Source organism: Podarcis filfolensis (assembly GCF_964270895.1).
Source record: "Podarcis filfolensis genome assembly, chromosome: 2".
Lineage (NCBI taxonomy): Eukaryota > Metazoa > Chordata > Lepidosauria > Squamata > Lacertidae > Podarcis > Podarcis filfolensis.
In genome coordinates, this window is record NC_139605.1 from 84,143,131 (window position 1) to 84,161,255 (window position 18,125).

Here is an 18,125-nt window from a genome sequence, read left to right on the forward strand (position 1 = left end):
GCTGGAAATGGGTTCTGAAGCATTCTTCTCGAAGCCTTTAAATGTATAAAGTACACAGTATAAAATGGACTCTGGGGGCAACTCTGTGCATTTCCTGGAGCTCCTTCCTACACACCAGAATGATCAAATTAGAGCTGTCTTAGATGTGAAATGTTTGATGTGGCTGCTGGAATCCGAGTTCCTGCTATTAAGATGTGAAATGTTTGATGTGGCTGCTGGAATCCGAGTTCCTGCTTGTGGCTCCACTTCATACGGGATTCTTACCTCAAGCAACCAGATATGCCTGCATATTCTTGCCTCCGAAAGGTCCATTAACTTCTGGGTCTACTCTTAGTGTGAGACAATGATGAAATAATCAGACAGATAGTTAGCATTGTGGGGTGGAATGATGGGAGAAGGCTTTGGATTAGAGAGGTAGAGCTGGGAAGCCATCAGTATGGGGGTAATATTCAAAGCCATGTGATCTGACAGAGACTTCCAGGAGGCAGTGTGTAGAGAAATGATAGAGGCAATAATAATAATAATAATAATAATAATTATTATTATTATTATTATTATTATTATTATTCAACCCCCCCCCCGCCAGGGACCCCAATGGAGGGGTGTGTGTGGAAGCAGAAAAACAAACCACCCCATAGAAAGGTTGGGTGAGTGTAGGCAGGGAAGAGCACAAGACGAGGCCGGTCGCTGAAACCTAGGGCATGGGAGGAATTGAGTAGGAGTAGGTGATCCGCTGTCCACAAAGGGGTTAAGGAGAATTAGGACAGAGATCTTTGGATTTGTCAGTGTCTAAGGTAGTTGGTGATTTTGGAGAGTTCCGCTTCAATGGAGTGCAAAGAGCAGAACCCAGACTGCAGGGAGACGAGAGAGAGAGAGAGAGAGCAAAAGAGGGATGCGTCAGAAGTGTGTCATTATGGTGCTTGTGCAAGCAGCGCAGCCTGCGGAATCCAATTTATACTTCTGGTGTGGGGCCCTCGCTGCACAGTCCTTTCTAGAGCTACAAAGCAAGCTGCTGCGCAGACGTTCTTTCAGAGGGTGTTGGCATTCTTAGGCTTTCATTGCTTCTGCCTAGTGTGTTTCTATCTATCTATTCCCAACATCTGTGAAGAAAAAGCTGTACACCTGAATGACAGCCCTAGTTTCCCAGACTCCCTGGAAAATGTTCTTAAGCGTGCAGGAGAGCATGACTTTGGACTCATTAACTTGCTGGCACAACCGTGTCTCTGGCCGAATGTAAGCGTCCCCTTACCAGGCTGCTGCAGGCTGAGCTTTGTTGACATGGGGGATGGAGTGAGCCATCTCCCACTCCCTGGGGGCTCTTTTGTTAAGCCATTGCCTAGCAACTTCAGCAGGAGCACAGTGAGCTATGGCGTCCTCCCAGGCAGCCAGCAGCTTTTTATACCACACGGATGATTTCACCTTTGAAGAGAGGACTTCAATGTATCAGTTGCGGCTGGAGAGGCAGAGAGTGGATGGGAAGGTTTGTGCCTGGGATGAGCGGGAGAAATACTTCCAGGGGTCCTCCAGCCCCATATTCAGCAAACTCCCTGTGGGAGCCTAAGGACCCCTTAACATGTGAGGGAGCTTTAAATAGGGCTAGCTATAAAACCCTTTTGGCTGTTTGAAAAAAGGGGGAATTCAGACAAGTTTATTTAACTGAAGTCATGGATGTTCTTAGATGATGGAATGTTCTGCACTTCCTCTTGACGTAGGAAGCAAATGCTTATGAAATCTTGGGTGCCAAATGTAGGTTTCACTGTTTTCCAGCCCCCAGAGCTGCATACACTGTCATGTAGCACCTCTGTTTTTCCAGCACCTACACTGGAAACCAGGTAAGTTTTGTGAGGCTTTGCAAATAAGTGCACACCCACTTTTGTCACAAAGTCCATAGTTTGTGAGCAGTCTCTGTAAGAAGTCATGGTTTCTGTTTTGTTTTGTTTTGTTTTTAAAAAAACCAACTTGTGTACATGGCTGAGTGAGCAAAAATTGGAGACATTTGGAGCAATTAAGTGAATATATATGATTGTTTGTTTGTTTGTTCATTTTGGGGAAAACACTGTGAATGACCCTCAAATATTTTGATGGAGTACATCTAAAGATCTGTACTTTCTTGGGAGACAGTGGCAAAAGGATGCTTATGTACACACATGAAAGAATCCTTAGCACTTGGGTGTGTCTCTGGCCAGTGCATTGAAATGTGACTGTGTGTCATTAGAGAATCCCAACTTCTGATTGGCCAGCAAACAGAAACCACTCTTGAAAATTTCTAGTCACAGATTGGCTGCTTCATGTTACCATTTAGATTTGCATTTCTGTGCCAAAAATAATTGATACGTACATTATAATTCCATGGCTGAAATTTGCCACTGTTGGCACAAATATGTCTTCTCTCCCTGTTAATGCTGCTGTAGATGAACTTAGTAAAAAAATAGATCTCAGGTAACAGCCCAACTTCTACTCCCCAAAGTGTAGCTCCTGCCTGCCCATAAGTTTTGAAATGTCACCACAAGGCTCAGATGTTATCGTTAGAGGTCAAGTGTTGCCTGAGCAACGGCTGCCCCATTCAGCTAGCCTGCCAGTGCCAAATGCCAAAAGACAATGCACCTTTGAGAGAGAAACGTGCATGCCTGACACTGCTCCTAAGACACCAGGAGCCACGGTTGTCAACAAACAGCTTTGTTTGGCCAGAACTGCCTCATGGTTGATGCAGAGTGTAACATTATCTGGATAGATTTCTATGATTTATTCAAAGCTCCCCAAGCTCCATCTCCCAGAATCAGGTTTTTAGAAGCCAGGCCACTATGTCAAGGTTTAAAGCAGGCACCTCAGGAAAGGGGCGTTATGAGAAGGAGACCGAGATGTGGGAGAAGCAGGAAGCATCACCATCTGAGGAAGAGAGAACAAACTTACTTGATCAGCTCCTCCATGAAAAAGTGCACAGTGGCACAAAGGAAACAGTGAGTACTCTAGATCAGGGATCCCATGTACCTGCTTAATTCCTCACTGTGGCTGAGGGGGTGTGTGTGTGTGTGAGAGAGAGAGAGAGAGAGCAGGGCTCGAAGGTGTGTGATATATTAGCTGTGAGCATTAGCTTGGGTGGAGTGGGGGGGTGCACGGGACTGATACCTGTGTTCAAAATGACACTGCTGAATGAACAGTTTGTGGATACACTTTGTAAGTGTGTGTCCATTTTGCCCACTATGAGTTGTGTGGTGTAATATTAGACCTTAGAAAGCATCTTTTTGTACCCCTGATGAAAATGGGTCCTGGGCCACTAGAATCTGTTGCTCTTCCAGTCTGCTTCTTGGGACCCAGTTAGCCCTTGCTTGATATCAACACAGTCGTTGCCTTGTTTTATCCCTCCTAGAAGCAGGTGAAAGTTGATAGTTTTGGAAGAGCACATCAAAACCTCCTGTTCAAGTGATGTTCACTGTTCACTTATTCATCCTCTACTTTTCTGAGATTGGAACAAAAAGGAATCACTTGGAGAAGTGGCAGAGGTTTACTTCTTGTGGCCCATGTCTTCTGTGAGACATCTACAGTGTATCCTCAATGGTTCCAAGCAGAGTGACCTACCAGGAGAATATCAAACCCTTTATGCTCACATATTCAAACACACATCTATGCCCCTCCTGTCAGTGTTGTAACATGCAGTCTGGCTGTTCCTATTACTGGTAAGTGAAGGGCCTATTTTCTTAGTAGGTGTCCCAATTCCAAGCATAGGCCTAAATATTCAAGCATTGCATCCAATTGAATTGCAGCAATATGGCTCAGCAGGCATCCTTTTGGAAGCCATAGAAATTGGAAGTGAACTTAGTGTGGAACTCATCTTTTTTTTAAAGGTATGATATCTGAATGAAAAGTGTTTGGTACAGGGAATGCAATATTGATACTAAATGTTTCCAAATGGAAATAGTCAGCCATGGATTAGTGGACATAACTTGCTCGCTGCTGCACTGTGACCAAATCTTTTCTTATCTAAAACAAGTGTCATTCAGTTTTCACCTGGTAAACGTTGAAGAGTAAGTTGCATCATGGGCCATTTTCCTTTGATCTTTAGCATTCTACAAACCAGCCACTTAAATTGCACATTGATGGATTTAAATGTACGCAAGATGAAAATGGGCTATGTATGGCTTGAGCACATGAAAACGAAAAACATGAAGACATTGCAAAGCAGGGGTGGAGAACATCTGGCCTGTGGGCCAACCTCAAGGGCAGTCTAGCCTTCAAGTTACGAATGCACAGACAGCTGTGGCCATGTGAGACTGAAGCAAGTTTAAGACAGCAATCTACAGTACTTAGAAGTGATTCCTACTGAACTCAATGGGGTTTATTTCCAAATAAGCCTGCTTAGGTTCGAATTGCAAGCACCTTTTCCGAGTTTATAAGTCCGCTTTCACCAACCTAGTGCCTCCAGATTTTAAATGGTTTTTATTGAAAGAGTTTCATAGACAACAAAGGCACATAGAACGTCTCTGTTTTGAATTCACAGAGTCCTGTCCACACGTAGGTGTACATTTGGTTTGAGACGTTGCTATCATAGGCACTCTCAGGTTCTGGAGAGGGGAGAAAGAGGTGGAAGAAAGATGCTTTGGTCTACAACTCCCCTCAGCCCCAACTAGTCAGGGCTGTCATAATGAGTGCCTATTTAATTATAACACAAACACAGACTTCAGGCTACGCAGCAAGGCTTCATTCACAAGAGCTCATCCATGAGCATACTTAATCATGCAAGCAGAATAAGTATTTTGAGTGAAATGTCTTAGTTTACTCAAAGGAAGTCAAGCAGAAAATAGATTGCAGGGAGGGGGAGGGAAATTAAATTTTTTTTAGCACTAACTCTATTTCACCCTCTCTTAAACTAACAAACAAGGTGCAAAATCTTAAATTAGAGCCAGTGTGGTGTAGTGGTTAAGAGCGGTAGACTTGTAATCTGGTGAACCGGGTTCGCATCTCCGCTCCTCCACATGCATCTGCTGGGTGACCTTGGGCTAGTCACACTTCTTTGAAGTCTCTCAGCCCCACTCACCTCACAGAGTGTTTGTTGTGGGGGAGGAAGGGAAAGGAGAATGTTAGCCGCTTTGAGAATCCTTCGGGTAGTGATAAAGTGGGATATCAAATCCAAACTCTTCTTCTTAAATTACAGTTTGTGGTAATCTTACAACCTCATGCTATTGTCTGTCCCAAAACCTTTGTAGGAGCAAATGACATTAAATGTGGGACCGCATAACCTCCCCAGTATCACCATAAGCACAAATAATAATTAGGAATGTGCAATAATTGATGTTGCAAAATATGGCAGGGAGAAGAAAGACATTCTGTTGGTCACAACCAGAGATTAATAACAGAAGAAAGGTACCGCATTTTTCCGTCTATATGACGCTCTCTATTTTGGGGGACTCCGATTTAAGAAAATGGGAGGAGATGGCCCCCATGTATAAGATGCCCCCAAATTTTGGACATTATTTTTTTAGGAAAAAAACCTAGTCTTATACACAGAAAAATACGGTAATTTTTATAACAATATCAAAAACAACATCTTTTAAATATTATCTCAAAATGTAATTCTTTACACAGCTGATAGTATGCCTTAGTTTGTAGCTTTTGATAACAGATGCTTTCTTTTTGTCCTTTAGAAATCTCTTCTCCACCGGCTGATTTTCCTGGCCAAGATCTCACCGGAGCTGGCTGACAAAAGGGATTTAGCTGGTAAGGAAACATCCTCCTGCTGGCTGCTTCACCTTTCTAGATAATTCACAAGAGGTATTAGAATAGGGTGAGGCAAATGAATGAAATGGGCTGCCCATTGCCATCTTGTTAACCATATTGGTGACTAGGACAAATATTAGAGGCCTTTGGGAGGCTGCCGGGGGGGGGGGGGAGCACACGAGCTTGGAAACATAGGAGAAAGGACTGCATGAAACTAAGTCACAGAAGCCAGCACAAGTATTCCCACTAGTGTAGTGGGACTTCCTCCCCTCTCCCCTCCCCAAATCTGCTCCAGAAGGTTGGGAGAACCCCCAGGCTGGCAGGAGAAGGGAAGGCATTCTGTTGGACAAGACAAAATGTGTGTTTTTGAGTACAAACCAAAGTCAGCAAACTGTTTTTGCCTACCAAGCATAAATGAGATGCTCTTTTTTAGCTAAGGCAATTGAAGCAAGTTTCACGCAGGGAAAGTGTTAACCTGTGCAGCACTGAAACGAAAAATAGTAGGCCGGCGAAGAATTTTTGTAGGGTCGGTCGAAGAGAGGCAATGCAGAATCCTCGTAGGGCTGTCACTGAGTCATTGGGTTAAGTGTTGGGATACTTTCCATCTTTTAACATGAGCTTCAGATTCAAAGGTTTTCTCAGATTAATAGAAAGAGGGGCTCTTTAAAGAAAATGCAGACATTAAGAAAGGCATTGGGCTCCCTGCTCTACAAACCCACACCTTTCTTTCCTATTTCGCAAGCCTGATTTTAGTTTGGCTTTACAGCAAGGAAGGCAGGGGATGGGCGAGCCTGAGAGGCCAGGTGGGACAGGTGTCACCTGGCTGTGGCCACTGTATGGGGGTTGGCATGCTATTCCAAGAACGATTCGAGCCTGCCTTGCTTCTCCTCAGAGTACTGGGAACAACTGTTTGCGAGTCTTCAGCACTCCTATTACCAGAGCGAGGGGGTCACAGGCCTACTGCTGCTCTACCCCGCATATGTTGTACACATACTGGAGGTAAGGTCTCTTGGTGAGGTGGTCCCACTGTTGAAATATATGTTGGGATTACATGGGATAGCTCCATTTTTGGAGTGTGAGACTCTTTAGTTTCAGCGTTGTGGGTTTGAGCCCCACGTTGGGTAAAAGATTCTTGCATGGCAGTGAGTTGGCCTACATGGTCTTCATGGTCCTTTTCCAACTCTACGATTCTATGGTTATGCTCAAGGTTATGAGTGACTCCGTCACTCATGTCTTGAGGTTGCTGGATCAGTCCTTCGTGCCTATGGCCCGTCTATGAATTTACTGTTGTCTTGACTCCTGCCCCAAAGGACAGAACACACATTGGCACTAGCTGGGATCCAAGCGTTATAACCCTCCTCTTTCACCTCTCTCACCACCTCCCACTCTATCTTTTCCCCCAGCCAGAGCCCTCTCCCCACAGGTCCTTTCCACCAGTGCTTGGAATGGCACCCTTTGCATTATTGAGGTAAAGGCCTTAACAAGGAATGAGAAGGTGAGACGGTGGCTCTGGAAAACCAGCTCCTTCATGTGCTCAGCAGCCTTACTAAGGAAATCATGAGAGGTCTTCCTTTTCCAGAATCTGTCGTGTTTGTTGGCTCCATTGGTGAGGTAGTCTCCTTGGCAGTACCTGCTTTTTTCTCGTTATCAGACATCCTTGGATGTTGTGAAGTCAGCCTCTCACTGTTCGTAACCACGGCAACGGACAGCCTAGGAGTCCTTAGCTGGAGTTGGCATCTGGACCAGTTTTAGATCAACAGTTCCAAAATGTGTTAACTGTGGTGTCTTGCCCCTTCTTTCATTGTTTGGAAACCTTACATCACAATTCTGCTCCTTCAATACACACAGCACAACTTGTTGCGCTTTCACTTCCATCTGAAAAGCCTGGGCTTGTCCACCCTTCCGTTTGTTCTGTGCCTAAAAAGCATGGCTCCCAGCAGTTTTCTGCTTCACCTGCACTTTCTAGGCATGGGTCCAAGCAGTTTCCCCCTTGCCCCACTCCTTTCCCAGGGAAAACCTGCTCTTTAGTACTGAATCGGAGCAAGTGTCAATCTGCAGAAAACCACTTTGTTGTTTGCTCCGATTGAACACTAAAGAGCAGTTTTCCCTGGGGGGGGGGTGTTGCATGCAAAATCAGGACTGGGTTAACCATTAAGCAAAATAAGCATGTGCTTAGGCATCAAGGGAAGGGGGACACCACAGAAATTTTCCATTGCTGGGCTTTTTATCATTAATAGTCACAAATTACTCAGCTGAGCGTTCATTTTCTGAGTTGAATTGTATTAAAAATTCCAACAGAACAATTATGCAACAAGGCAAGCTGGATGTCTTATCTCTACTAAGTATAGAAGCAGATGTGCTATGCAAGATTAGTTTTGAGGATCTGATCAAAGACTTTGCAATTACAAAAAGCAGCAGAATTTTTTTTCAATTATAGATAAAGTGGAAGTATACAAAAATAAACAATATTTTCCATCTTACTGTTGGTTTTGTTCCATTTTGAAAAATAAAACTTTATTTGATGGTTTATTATTGTGTACACACACACACACATTGATATTTAAAGATTCTAATCTGGTCTTGTGCAAAATGTTTGCTCTGGCACTGAGCTATAGCCCTTTCCCCTCAAACCATCCCAAAAAACAGGCTATTTGGAGCCTGCTGCACTTCTGCAAAGTTGTTCAAGATGAGTGCCCCTGCTTTATTGCTAGGTTGCATTTTTAACCAGATGTGTTGATTTTTCTTTCAGTCATCCAGTGATGTGCTTTATGCTGTCCTGCGAGACCTGAGGGATATGGAGCAGCAGCAGAGGTGAGCAGATGGTGGCAATTATGTGCCCTCTTCAAGCCTAGGGCTGGTTGTCAGGAGAGCAATTTTGATTAACAGGATTTGATCTGATATACTAGCAGTGCAATCCTCTCAGAAACACCATTAAGTTCAGCGAGGCTTACTCCTAGGCAAGTAGGCATGAGATCACAGTCTAAATATACCTTTCGATCTTGTAGGATGCAAGGACTGAACCCCATAATGCTAATGTTTCTGTAGGCTTCACTAAAGGAACTGTTTCTTTCAGCTTCCAGCAATTCCTGATAGACTGCCGTACTACATGACCTTGGACCTAGCATGGACTCTTGGCTTAGTCTATCATACAGGGCTGTTCTGAGGATGAATGAGGCAGGATCCCCCCAAACTTTTTGGAGGAGTAGTGGATAAAAACACCAATACTAATAGCACATATTCTGATACCGAGAGGCAGATGGGCAGTTGACATCTTTACTTCTCACTGACTCAAGTATTGTGGTGCCTTTTATATCCAAATGAGCTTGACAGATTTCGTATCACGTGAGGAAAGCAGTACTTAACATTCAACATTTTGCCTAACTACACATTATATTTATGACATGATTAGCAATCATGTAGTGGGTTTAATTAAAAACAAAATACTGGGCATTTTTGGGGGGTGGAGTGGTAGTGTATCAGCGTATCCTTTTCCAGCTGTGATTTTAATAAAAACGGTAATTGGCATTAGGAGGAAAAAACCAGTTCCTATTGACATCAATGGGAAGTTTTCTCTTAGTACTAATTGCCACATAGGGTGAGTGCGCATGAGACCTTTATGGAGATTGCAGTTGGGAAGAGGGGAGGTTTAAGCCTCTCTTGACACTGTGGTGTCAATTACAACATGATATTTAATTGTAAAAAACCACAATGTGACTGTTAATCACATCATGAACCTGTAGTTTGGCCTGAGTTACTGAGTGGCAAGAGTTCATATTTGCATTTATGAACCTGCCCTTAGAAAACATCAGGCCTGGGGTGTCACAACCTTGCAGGAGCTCTCTGGTTCTGAGGATGTCACTGCACTTGGCTCAGTTTCCAGCTTTTCATGTTTTGAAGCTTTTACAGTGGTACCTCAGGTTAAGTACTTAATTCGTTCTGGAGGTCCGTACTTAACCTGAAACGGTTCTTAACCTGAAGCACCACTTTAGCTAATGGGGCCTCCCGCTGCTGCCGCGCCGCCAGAGCACAATTTCTGTTCTTATCCTGAAGCAAAGTTCTTAACCTGAAGCACTATTTCTGGGTTAGCGGAGTCTGTAACCTGAAGCATATGTAACCTGAGGTACCACTGTATTCTTTGAAGAGGCTTAAGGAATTCCTTAATGCCTATGAGAGGAAGGCTAGAGTTAGAACCTTTCATGGTGGTGATGTATTTGTTTAAAGCTTCCGACTCTGCTAAATGGCATTATGTGATAGTTTGAAATATTTCTTCTCACCCAGACTGTAGTTTACCCCCATACAGCTACAAGCCCTATTAAACTACCAATTCACAGGATTCTTTGTGGATGGAGACATACTTTAAACGTATGCCGTGCATGCAGACTCAGGCCAAATCCTGCTGTTGGGTGGAGGGGGTTTGTTTGCCCCATTGCCTTTGTTTCTGTCCTGAGAGGTACCCCACCCCACCCCAACAGTTGTTTTTCTCTTGGTTTCAAAAGAAAGTGCAAGCTCTGACCTGTGGTTTCTTGGCCTCTGTTTCAGAGTGTTAGTCCTGGGTGCCAAGATCCTTGTCATGTCCCACAATCTCCCTTCCCGACTCTTCCAGCAGTGGAACTACAAAGTGCTGAATGTGCCTGAGAGATACCAGGAGTACGATGCAGCCCGAGAAGAGCCAATGGAGGCTGTCATCTGCGAGTGCCTCACCACGCTCCTGAAACTTGGCAAGCATCTACAGAGGTACCCCAAGGTATGGGCCCTTGAGCCATTGCCACAATGGGTCTGACACTCTCCTAGCCTGTTCTACTATTGTTTTCACTGTTTTGGTACCTGCAGAGCATGCATTATTAGTATGTCAGGCACTGCACGCACAGAGACTGAAGACCGCCACTAGCCATTTGCAATGCAGCCTAGTAGTACCTGATAGGATGCAGGTCACGAAGAAGAGATGGGAGCTTTTTTTGGCCACAGAGGAGTGAGAGAAAGAGTGGCTGAAGGAGGCATGGCAACAACTCTCCAATCTGATGATGTTGGTGGTGATAGTAGTAATTTATATACTGCTTAATGCCAGATTAGGCTTCCGCTAATATAAAAACCAGTTGCACAGACTTTTAAACATAAATGCTCACAATTAAAATACAACAGTAAAAAAAAAAATCCTCTTAAAACAGTAAAATATAAGCATCCATAATTAAAATATGCAACGAAACAATCCCATTCAAACAACAGCAAGCTACAACAGTATCTCTTCCTCAAATAGCTTGGGAAGCTGATGCCATGCCATCAAAAATAAAGGCTGGTTTAAGTTTCACCTCTAATGCAATGGTATTTTTCTTTTCATTGTCCCTTTCATTGCACTGACTGGTAAGTGACCCAAGCGTTATAAAACAGGACAGGTCAGCAAAATATTCCCACCAGCACAGTGTTCCTATTTTCATATAGACCATGGGATTCACCTGATGCTGAGTTCTTAACTTCTTCTCCAGAAGCCCAAGAACCTTGAAGACTCCATCCTGGAGAAGGTCCCAGAGCTCATTGTCCCCCAAGATACCATCTGCCACCTGCTGGAATGCCAAGAGTTACTGAGTGCAGCTCAGTACCTGCAACTTTATGACTCCCCTTTGAACATTCTGATGGACTCAGGTATGGACCAATCATGGAAGGCAAGGGAGGAAGGCTGTGGGCGGGCCCATAGCCCAACATTTTGCGGAACAGGGGCCAAAGAGGCACAGGTAAGAGTCTCTAGGGGAAGGATATAGAACACCTGCTTGGAAAATAGATGATCCCAGGGTATGGTCTGAAGACACATGAGGCTACCACTAGGTTGCTGGAACTAAGTGGTTTTTTTCTGGTTGGTGCCTGGGGGACTACATGGAAACCACATGTATACTGCTTTGGGCTTCATGGTGACAGAAAGGCCAGATTAATCTGTCAGAAATCAAACAAGCCAGGTCCTAGGTTTAATCCCCTGCATCTGCAGGTAGGCCTGGGAAGATCCCTACCTGGATCATGGAGAGCTGTTGCCAGTCAGTCTGATTTGGCAAAAGGTAGCTCCTTGTATTCATATTCATTGCAGAACTATCACAACATAAATACTGTAAGCCCAATACGTTTAAAGTGGTTTGATTTGATTAACTATTAATTTGATCACATTTACAAACAAGGGCTTAGAGTTTAGCTGTTATCCAAATACATTTGCACTCATTCCCCAGAACATTGGAAGGCAAGAGTACTTCTTAGGAGCAAATGGGTAGAATACTCTGCCCTCTTTTCCTGTGAAATGGCCTTTTCCCACCTGTGAAATGGCCATGGAGGCTAAAAATTCAGGGAAGGAGACTGGGGTATTCTTTACGGGCCCCGGCAGCAATTATTTAAGGTCCCCGAAACAGATTTCCCCCAGTGTTCCTACTAGAGATACTTTAAGTGGATGCACCAAGGCATGAACCTGGGATTTTTTGCATGCAAATCATGTCTCTAATGCTTGGGCTAGCTGCCCAGCCGCTGTACTTACCTTAAAGGCAAGCGCCAAGGCTGATCTTTTTGCTGCTGCCTTTTTCAACTGCTGAGAGATGTCCTTGTGAAGTTGAGTGAATAATTTTTTTTTTTTTAAAAACACACCTTTACTCGGGCACCCAGGATGGGTAGCACCTGTGTACACAGAAGTACTTACAGCAGTACCTTACTGCTGTATTGCATGGACACTTTGGGAATAAACTTCAGCTGTACTGTGAACATCCATGTGAACACAGCCTGCATCTGAACCTCAAATCTGTGAGCCTCAGGATATGCCGCAGGCACCCGGTTCATCAACCCACCAACATGTGCTGGCTAGAAATATAATAGGTTAGATTTTGAGAACAGTTGCTTAGCTTCTCAAAATCTAACCAATTATATATCTTAGGAGAACAGACACTTAGGTGTCGCAGCATCCTATGGACGCTTGCTGTGTTCAGTCCTTTGCTCCAGGAAAGCATGCAAGAGATGACAGCCTTAGCTACCTCAAGCCCCTCTGCTGCAAAATGCTAGAGCAGAGTTCAAAGTTGAAATAGGTATTGCCTACAAAACATTCAAGGCAGGCTGGTGTATTTGCAAAAAGAAGGCGCTGAGCATCCTGCTGTAACATACCAAATTAAATGCAAAGCTCAGGAATCAGAGGACTCAGCTGGTCTCTAAATCTGCCTCCGCCCCTCTAAGGATATTTGCAGGTATCCTGGAGGATTCTTGATAGCAACAAGCTTATTGGCTTGCCTGGGTCTAATGGCAAAATACTAACTGCCCCATGTAGTTAGCGAAGCTACTAGAAGAGGGCAGATGAGGAAATTCCAAAGTGGCAAACTTGACCAAACTCTGGATTTCAGAGAGATTTGCACAGATTCTGGTTGTGGTTTGTTAGTGTGTCTTCCAGGAGAAATGTTTGGCCAAAGGACACAAGATGCTGGAGAAAAGGTCTTAAATCTAGGTGATTTAATTTGCCATTTAAAACTGGTATTCTCATGGAAGGAGAAGACCTGTAAAGTAATAAAGGTAACCAAAAGATGACTGTCTTTTGAGATCAGCCCCTTGGTCCTTCCAATTAGAATACTGTTGTGTTATTTTTGGGGGGTTCCATCTGTTCTGCATATGGAGAGGTACAACGGATGGCTCCACAGAGATGGGACTCCTTGTGTGTTACGGCCTACTTTTCAATACAGTGGCAATTAAGTTATTTTTAATTTGCAGAGTAGTTATGCCTTTGCTCTCATCATGTAATATGTTATGTGCACCGGTGGATTTTGGTTCTGTGTGCCTCCAAGTCACTGCTTAGCAGTAGATTGGCAGCCAGGAGGTGAGCTGGGACTTCAATGGCCTAGCTGGCTTTTTGGGGGGTAAAGTAAAAGACAAATGGAGTAAGGTTACCAGATTTTTTTCAATGAATCCGGGGACACTTTTCAACTTCAGTAGGAATGCTAGGATTTTGTCAGGGGACTGATTTGTAAATCTGGGGACTGTCCCCGGGAAACGAGAACATCTGGTAACCTTAAAATAGAGTAACTGGATGCAGGCAGGGCAGAAGGCAGCAAATGAAACAGGAATAGCAACTATCCAGGCATTGCCAAGGAATCCTATGGGAAACCTTTTCCTGTGCTGCTGGGAGATCTGTGGACAGAAAGCTCACATGCTCTCAATTCTTGGTTGAGTTGTACACGCACACATCAATGAACGTATGGATGGACCAAATGCCTATACTGTATCTAGATCCATGTCTTGTGCTATAGAGCAGACACCCCTATTCGTCTTCCAAGTTTTATGAGGCAAAACAGCAGCTATGGGGAAATGGTACCATGCTAAGTTAAATTTCCTCCCTCTCTCTGCTATGGTTCCTATGTGATTCTATGTCTATACCTATGAACTAATTAAAACAATCTCCCAGATAATGTCCAATTGAATGAGCTGAGAGGCAATGGATCCTTCATTGCTATAGAAAGAAGCAACTCTGTAACCCAGATTCTCCCCCCACCCAACCCCTGAATCTTACGTTTATTTCAGGCAATGTGTATGTAAAAGAGATGCTAAGTTGAGCTTCTGGCTGCCATAGGAAGACTTTGCCCAAGCACTTTGCTATCTCTGTGCCCTCTACTAATGTCTATGTTTGGATTTAAACATGAGTCAATTCCACACACTAAGAAAGCATGTGGATTTATTTCACTGGTTATGGAGCAATACAGAGAAAATGCCCCTTCAAAATTTATTTGATATTCTCTCTCTCTCTCTCATCCCTTTTCACTTGCCAAGAGACACATAAAAGGGTTTTCACCTTTGGCAGGGTTTAATTTGAAATCAGCCAATGCTGCCATTTATATAGCCCTTGTTTTGGTTGAAGGGCTTGTGTTTCGAAGCGATGATCCCACATCAGTTTAAGTTCTTCATGCACAGCATAAAGGTACAGTACAGCGAATTGTATGCTTCCCACTGCATGCAGGCACTTGCATGATGCTTCCCAGCGCATGAGTATAGTCACAGGCCACTTGTTGCTAGACCAGACTAACACTACCTGCTTCATACAGGAACAACTTTTAGTCACCTGTCACATTAACATCGCTACCTGCTGCTATAGAAGCAATTGCTTTTGAATTCCACTGCTCTGCATAGTATTAATCACATTGCAATAAGCACAGGTTTGTGTGAACATGCAACACTGTATGGTATAGATTCCTCTTCCAGTCCCAAAACAAAGCTGCTAATCCACTTCTGTACCACAGTGGAGGAAAGCTATGGAGACAGCAGTTTGATTATGAAGATTAGCTTATTTTAGAGATGGGAACTCCTCCATTATGTGTTTCTCCTCCTCAGAAGGCCACAGTGCAATGCCAGTTTAATGCTTGTTCCTTCCCACACTCCTTATGATGTTTATCAGATGCTTCAACACCAGTGATGTTTTCTCAGTCTCCCTCCCCCTTTGGCCAGCTAGCCCGAGGAAGAGTTCTGGAGAGCTCAAAAGCTTGCATACAGCACACACTTTTTTTGACATCTTGGTTGGCCTAATACGAACTTTGGGATTTTTTCTTAACACCAACATCTTTAAGATTGCTTCAATAAATGAAGAAGGGGAAGTTGATCTCCAGCTATTGTTGGACTTCACCACCCCTTATCCCTGATCATTGGGCTAGCTGGGCTGGTAAGAGTTGGGAGGCAAATGGCACCTGGAGTTTCACAGCTTTTCCACCACTACACAAAATGCTGTGGATCAAATGTGGTTGTTAGTTAGCTGTCTTGCTAGAGGAACAGCAGAGAATCTCGAGCTCATAATGGTCCCTGGAAAAGGTCTGAAAGCAGCATTCATCACAAGGTATGAGCTCTTGAAAAGCAGCTGGGTAAACTGGGAAGACAGACTAAGCTCTCTTGGCTATACAGGATGGTATCTCTGTTTTGTTTTTTTAAAAATAAGGGACCTGACTCTTGCCATTAATTCTCTTACTCTGTTCACACAAACTGCTATTCTAGGGGCTAAGGTCACACTACATCGCTCACTCTGCTTGTGGAAGTATATTGTGTCAAAATTCATGTATGTTTGTTGTCACCTGAGAAATACAGAAACAACAACAACAACAATAATTTAAATTTATTATTTATACCTCGCCCATCTGGCTGGGCTTCCCCAGCCACTCTGGGCGGCTTCCAGAAAAATATTAAAATACTGTAATACATCAAACATTAAAAGCTTCCCTAAACAGGGCTGCCTTTAGATGTCTTCTAAAAGTCTGGTACTTGTTGTTCTCTTTGACATCAGGTGGGAGGGCGTTCCACAGGGAGGGCGCCAGTACTGAGAAGGCCCTCTGCCTGCTTCCCTGTAACTTGGCTTCTCGCAGTGAGGGAACTGCCAGAAGGCCCTCGGTGCTGGACCTCAGCGTCCGGGCAGAATGATGGGGGTGGAGACGCTCCTTCAGATATACTGGGCCGAGGCCGTTTAGGCCTTTAAAGGCCAGCACCAACACCAAAACAAGAACCACCAAGATGCATACCTGTTGTGCTCCAAGCGGCTGTACTTTGGGCAGCATCCCTGTGCTCCCGTCAAAGCTAGAGGATAATCTCGTATTGCAGCTTACACGTTTGCATTCTTAAAACAAAGCATGGGACGGATGCAAGCTTACTCTGGGCTAGCGCCTACAGAAATGTCCAACACTGTTCCCTTTTGTATGTTAGGGCCATCTAAGTGCACATGGCCTTTTCTGTCGAGTGCATATGTGCATCAGCCACAAATACACCTTCCTATATGGCGGAACATTGCATTTCTGTTTGCTTGAATTTGTAAACCGCTTTGAGCAGCACCTTTGTGAAGGGAACAAGTGACGCATAAGCCGGCGCTTGTTTTTTATTGAGTCATAACCCCATCTTGCCAACCCTTGCCCCCAGTCTGTCTAGCATGAATCTCCAGCACCTTGAGATGGTTCTAACACTCCACTTCTTCTGTCTCCAAAACAGAGACGACATGGCCTTTGGCAGAACGGTTAAAACTGCATCTTGAATGGGCTGCTGCAAAGGGAACCCACTTTCAATAAGGAAAAACGACTCGGGACGAAATGTATTGCATTTGGAGCAGAGTGGTAGTAGCAGGAAATCAAGACTGAATACCTTAAGATTTGATTGAGAATTCAACAGCAAAGGAGGTGTTTTAAAGTGATCACTGGGAAGCATGGGTAGGATGAAAGGAGACGCAGTTGAGAAATTTTTTCATCTCACTTGTTGTTTTAGTTCACCGTTTGTGGAAAGTATTGAAAATCTCTAGCATTGCTCTGAAATCTTAGGCATTCCTTCAATTCAGAACCAGCATCTAAATGGCAATATTTTCAAAATAAAGCATGATCTCACTTACTAGAATGGACTGCAAGACAGCGTGGTGCAGTAGTTGAAGTTTTGAACTAAGAAGCTGTGAGACCAGCGTTCACTTCTCCACTGGCTGATATGGGACAAGTCACAATTTTTCAGCTTGAACTACTGTAAGGAGGATAAAATGAGTAGCGGAGGAGAGGCAGTTCATACTAGTGGGGTAGGAGAGCTGAAAACAATGCCAATATATTTCACATCTTGCAAACCAATGCAACTCTTTGGTTTCAGATAGCCCATGAGTCTGAAAAGCCCAGGACACAAGTTCTCATGGCCCTCTAGTGGCTATGGTGTCTCATTTACCAGACGTAATGTATTTAGCATTCCACTCTGGAAGTGTATACTCGATTCTGACCAAGCTAAGCCTCCAAATTGTATGGAAACGCCAAAGGAACGTGGGGAGAGCTGCCATTGTCAGTGGCTATTCAGGGAGCCTGCCACAGGTGTCCTTAAGATCCAGAACAGATGGGTCATGCAACAACTAATCATACCACCTTATTAAGAGCGCAGATGCCTCTTGTGCCTAATGAGTTATTTGCTTTGGGCTTTGATCCTGGGTCCGTCTGAGATAGCAGGAACATTGGCACTTGGGATGGAGCACACACACAAACAAGGAAATCCCCATGGAGCGAGAGCAGATGCCTGCAATTGTGCTTGGCAGGCAGCAGATGGGTCCTGGGCTGCTGCCACTTCCAAGAGGAGGAAAAAAAGAAATAAGGCTTCTTCATGGGGCAGAGTTTGCTTCAATTGCCACCTGATCAGCAGCTCTGCTGAAATGACCCATTACTAATTGTCAGTTGGTCACACTTTGGGCGAAGTTCCCCCCCTTTAAATGCTGAACATGCCAACCACAGCTTTTGTGGCTTGAATTTGCCCCATTACAGCCAACAAGGTGTCTGTGTATATCTGTGCCCCTGGGTATCTGCAGTTGGTAACTTGAATAAAGGAGGAAATTGGGATGTAACTGTTTTTTTTAAAAAAGTTAAGATTTACACAGTGACCACACACTGGTGGCAGCCATTGGGGGTGAGGGGAAGCTGTTGGCTTTTAAGGAAGGA

At 44.2% G+C, this 18,125-nt stretch overlaps 1 protein-coding gene across 4 annotated transcripts; it reads left to right on the forward strand.

Moving 5' to 3' along the window:
- The first annotated feature begins 4 nt into the window (after positions 1 to 4).
- LOC310755264 (testis-expressed protein 47-like) lies at positions 5 to 17,071 on the forward strand. Of its 4 annotated transcripts, XM_083597798.1 has the most exons (9): positions 5 to 194; positions 228 to 2,957; positions 5,640 to 5,712; positions 6,605 to 6,711; positions 8,462 to 8,523; positions 10,252 to 10,456; positions 11,193 to 11,349; positions 14,567 to 14,626; positions 16,666 to 17,071. In XM_083597798.1, the coding sequence occupies exons 2-8, from the start codon at positions 2,802 to 2,804 to the stop codon at positions 14,602 to 14,604; spliced, it is 798 nt and encodes a 265-aa protein (XP_083453924.1). In that variant the 5' UTR covers positions 5 to 194; positions 228 to 2,801; the 3' UTR covers positions 14,605 to 14,626; positions 16,666 to 17,071. The 4 variants fall into 4 exon arrangements, with proteins under 4 accessions (XP_083453924.1, XP_083453923.1, XP_083453925.1 ...); XM_083597797.1 differs by lacking the exon at positions 14,567 to 14,626; XM_083597799.1 differs by lacking the exon at positions 14,567 to 14,626 and having other exon boundaries at positions 228 to 1,480.
- The last annotated feature ends 1,054 nt before the right edge of the window (positions 17,072 to 18,125 follow it).